Source organism: Lygodium microphyllum, chromosome 3 (genome assembly GCF_053477565.2).
Source record: "Lygodium microphyllum isolate KBCC chromosome 3, Lygodium_microphyllum_v1.1.10, whole genome shotgun sequence".
Classification (NCBI taxonomy): Eukaryota; Viridiplantae; Streptophyta; class Polypodiopsida; order Schizaeales; family Lygodiaceae; genus Lygodium; species Lygodium microphyllum.
In genome coordinates, this window is record NC_141137.1 from 47,340,558 (window position 1) to 47,345,190 (window position 4,633).

The 4,633-nt window shown below is 41.0% G+C and overlaps 1 protein-coding gene across 1 annotated transcript; it reads right to left on the reverse strand.

Annotated features, from left to right (window-relative positions):
- Positions 1–966: 966 nt before the first annotated feature.
- On the reverse strand, positions 967–4,400 carry LOC148038291 (protein trichome birefringence-like 23). The gene is made up of 3 exons (XM_087670378.1): positions 3,836–4,400; positions 2,620–2,897; positions 967–2,379 (listed from the first exon to the last, which is right to left on the reverse strand). Exons 1-3 carry the CDS (start codon positions 4,086–4,088, stop codon positions 1,609–1,611), a joined length of 1,302 nt encoding a protein of 433 aa, XP_087526504.1. The 5' UTR covers positions 4,089–4,400; the 3' UTR covers positions 967–1,608.
- Positions 4,401–4,633: the final 233 nt, after the last annotated feature.

Sequence of the window (4,633 nt, forward strand, 5' to 3'; positions counted from 1 at the left end):
AACACACCCCACCTCAATTGAGTGACATCTTTGCAAAAAAGAAGGGGGTTTTTAATTCTCTCAACACTATGATATGATTTATTTCATATTACACAAGTTTAGTGTGAGCTAAACAATCAAACTATGTACAATTTTTTATATTCCGAATTGTGTAATACCTTAAAATAATGCATCCTTGAGTGTCACTCTATTGGCCCCTCATTGTTACTCTTTCATAAAACCTTCATTTATAACTAGAGCTATTTCATAAAAATATCAAAATGTCCCAAAGTTTTTTTTGTGAGCTCCATATGATATATATAGTTGGACTACTCAAAAACATTTATGTGACTCACTTGCAAGAAAAAGTAATGGAGGATTGTTAGATGGCACTCCATTGGCTCCTTCACCCTAATCCATGCTAGACTATTTATAGTTGGACTATTCAAAAACATTTATGTAACTCACTTGGAAGAAAAAGTTATAATAATGGAGGATTGTTAGATGGCACTCTATTGGCCCCTTCACCCTAATCCATGCTTATAAAGTACAAGCACCATCTATGCACTTTAGGACAAAGGTCACTTTTCTCAACACTCATTACAACACATAAAACATCATAGAACCACATATTTGCATATTGAACCGTCCCCCAAAAGAATCTACAACCATCCCACTGAGTAATCAACATCACTGCAACTACAAGCTTAAGCACATGAGCTACCAGCTGAAGATAAGTCGACCCTGTAGCACTAACATGCCTCGTAAAAAGTGCAGTTATAGTCAACCTCCAAACTACAGCTGGTAATTGTAACTACACTTGGTTTTAGAAGGCATCAACAACACTGTACCATGCATTGTCTCAGACACAATGCTAGAAAGGAAAAAGTGACAAAGGCAGGCAATCCGTCTGCAACGATCAAGTGCACACATGCATGCACCCACATCCACATTTAACAATGTCTCAACAATACTTCCAGTCTGATGAAATGGATCATTGATCTAAAATGTCACAAAATCACAAATGTTGACAGCCAGTTTAGGCAACATGCAAATATAGTGTCACTATATGGATGAAAAAGGTCACTTTGCAACATCCATGGTTCTTTAGAAGTTCACTCCAAATGTTTTCTAAGTTACAAATGCACCAACGGTTTACATGAGTAATTTCATCTATAGTAATCTCATTGGGTGCATAAGTTAATTGACTCCCAGGTGGAAAGTATTTGGATAAACCCAACCGAATCGGGATCTTTCCATTTCTAACTTAATGCAGACAATGATAGGGCAATAGTTATTCCATCTTCTTTCAAGCTAGAAATCACAATAACCTTGGCTTTGATTCCAAATATGCATTTCTGCTTTGATTATTTATTGTGTGCAACCAATCTCTCAAAGAATCCCTGCTATAACTGACAAAGGAACCTTATGCACAAGAGAATTGTAACTTCTTTAGGAAGTGCATACGCCACCTCCACATGGACTATTAAGGCTTGCATATACTTGTGACACATTTTTCGATCTTGGCACAGATAAGTCACTTCAAAGGTCATTTCATCCCTAGCATTATGCTCAAGATGAATCTGACCATTCAGCTTTACATTGCCCAATAATCAATAAGAACCCCTTTCATACATGCTTGAGCATCTGCAAAAGCATCGCACTCCATGTGTCAACAGCACCTGGCAGGCACCAATGTAAACAATCATTTTGGACTTTGGCCTTTTTGTCCTGGGAAAATGGCTGGAAATTTCGGTACGGCCCTGGATGAGCATCTGGCCTTAACAATGAAGCATGTATTGTGTCTGCAATCTTAAGCTTGAAACTGGACTTTGAGATGCTCTGCAAGGTCTTACCATACTCCTCCAACTGTATTCTGTACATCTCTGCTGTCATTCCTTGAAGAGTTACTGCATCTCTTCGAAGAGGGGCTGTCCTTTTGCAGGTGCCCCCATTGTCCCACCGACCATTTTCAAAATGATCTGGTGTAAATGTCCGAAAAAAAACTACACCCTTGTAATTAGATGAGAGAAGAAAATCAAAAACTGTCCTTAGGGCTTTTCTATATGCATAATAAAACCCTACTTCTGTAATATTTTTCCCTGGACAATAATGACATCCAACCAACTTGCCCTTTATAAAGTACACTGAGGTCTTCAAGAACCATTGGCCTGAAGATAAGACAACATAGTTATATTTATGCAGAGACGGTGCCCAATTACTATCCACTGTATCTAGGTAAAGCTTTTCAATCCCTTTAGCAAAGCCTTCAGCTTCTTCCTCTATCCCCTCCACCAAAAATGGTGACCACAAGACAGCAAGAGTAAAGTTATAAGAAGGGAAGTACCAATGCACAAACCGATCCATATCATCCCTATACAGGTTTTTGGGTACTTCAACCTGCATTCAACAAAAAGGTTTGTATCGGCTATAGATATGAGAACAAGGCCTCAAGCATACAGCCAGCTCTCCAGAATAATAAGACAATGCATGGCTTGTAATAAGAGATCAAGCTCACATTGCAAGCGAGAAAACCATCAGTTGTGACGAAAAGCTTTACATAAAAATACAGGCCCAGTATGCAGTAATTGCTCTGAAAACACTCAGTAAGAGCAAGCTTGAAAGATGATGGCAATTTACCTGGGCAAGGGAGCAGAGAAAGGATTGAAAGTGGTTCCGTGCTATAGAATCACCAATAAAAGCCCATGATTTCCCTGTGACTAGTGTCAGATAACCTTTTGCATCAAATAGAGGCAGTTCACAGTCATTAGGCTTCCATCTCCAGTGCAAGAAGCCTCGGTCAGGCCTTCCATTCTTCAAGCAATTCTGATGGTCCTGGATGAATCGGCATGTTTCATTAGTATATGGCGGATCTGAGGGGTCTGGGATCCAATCCCCCTTCCAAATGTTGCACCCTCCTGACAATCAACCATACGATTTTATCTGTCAGATCAAGACCACAATATAGAAGATCCCTGGCCACAGCACATGCTCAAAAACAGCACTTTAACTAACATACACACAAAGCTAGTAGTGTTGCCTCTAATCACAATGACCATAAGAATCCTTCATGCTTCTTTTCAATAACTAACAGTAACTAACAGACCAATGTCCACTGTTTTGTCACCAATTGCTAGCTCGTTCATTCACTATGCTAATAAGCCTTGTCAAGCAATTCAGTTTACTTTAACTTATATATGTGTTGAATTAAGCCAATTCTGTAAATTGGGTGTTAAATTTGTATGATTCTACAGCAAATGTATCCTCCAGCAGACTCATCCCCATCTATTAGGAGTGTGAATAAACAGCAACATAGAAAATGCAAAGTCCAGCTTCAGAGCCCTATGATCCCACGATTCAACTATGGGCACTCAGTGAGCAATTCCCACCCCCATGGTATCATGAGAAGCAACCATAAAGACGTAATATATTATTAAGATAAACTCTAACTCTACAAAGTATGATTTCAGAGTTAAAACCTGGGCATCAATCACAATAAATATTTGACATTTTCCCATGTAGGTAAAGTGGCTCTTTTCCCTCGTTTTTCCCTATAGTGTTCAACATCATGAGCTTCTGCAAGGGAGGGAGCCATACCTAGCCCCCGACCGCACTTAGCTAGGTATGCAGTCCCTCCCTTGCATAAGCTCATGACTTTGTTGTAATTCACAATGTGGGAATTATAGTGGGAATTTGTCTAAAACTTCCTGTGAATGAGCATGTTCTGCCCTCATTCTGTCATGAGAAACCACCTTACCGGGCATTGCACATCAAAGATCATCTATAGGTCTGCATGTAGACACAAGGTTAACCGTTAATAGGTGAAGGTCAAAGACATAATTTTCTTCCACGTTACCTACTGAAAAGTCTATACTCCTGATCACGTCAACAGGGCCGTCATGAAGAGAGAGCTGGTCAGGGGAGTGGGGCTGCTCCTCTGGACCATCAATGGCGGCCGGCGAAGAGAAAAGCCGAGAGACGAAGAAAGGAAGTAGGACGACAGCCAACGAGATGAAGATAAACCGCCTCTGCAGCAGAACCTGCCATGGCTCCCCCTCTGAGCGCCCGTTGTGGTGCCCTACAGGGACATATTTGTGATGGGTTGTCATGCCCTGTCTCCTCTCAGATGCAAAATGTGGGTTGTTTTCCTAATCCTGATAATTAGAGGGGCCTTCAAAATAGACACAGGGTGGGGTGTCCAGCCTGATGAGAGCCAGAAGGGATCTGCCAAAGTCTCATGAGCTACATTCGGATCAGGTCACAAGAGGCAGCAGAGGAAGAGAAATGGATTCTAAAGAGAGGAGAAGTTGGTCAGGTGTGATAGTCATGACAAGAGCTTGGCAGGGGAGAAGGAAGGTGATGGCTGAGAGGACAAAAGAGAGACCAGAGATCCTTCTAGTATTATGAGAGAGAGAGAGAGAGAGAGAGAGAGAGAATGTGTGTGTGTGTATGTGTGTGTGTGTGTGTGTTTGTGTCAGTTTAAAGGAAAGAAGGCTAAAAAAGAGAGAGAGTTTGTTTGGGGGTGGGGTAATGAAAAGGAAAGAAGGCAAGATTGATGTTGAGGGGAGCTTGAAGATGTATGTAGCCTACAGACCTTCCTAAGAGAGAGTTCTATGACTCCACATGGATTTTACCTTCCTAAGAGAGAGTTCTA

Coding starts and splice junctions, on each gene's coding strand:
- LOC148038291 (XM_087670378.1), bottom strand. CDS start 4,088: ATGACAACCCATCACAAATATGTCCCTGTAGGGCACCACAACGGGCGC. Junction 2,898..3,835: donor GAGTATAGACTTTTCAGTAG/GTAACGTGGAAG, acceptor GTTGATTGTCAG/GAGGGTGCAACATTTGGAAG. Junction 2,380..2,619: donor TTCTCTGCTCCCTTGCCCAG/GTAAATTGCCAT, acceptor TGTTGAATGCAG/GTTGAAGTACCCAAAAACCT.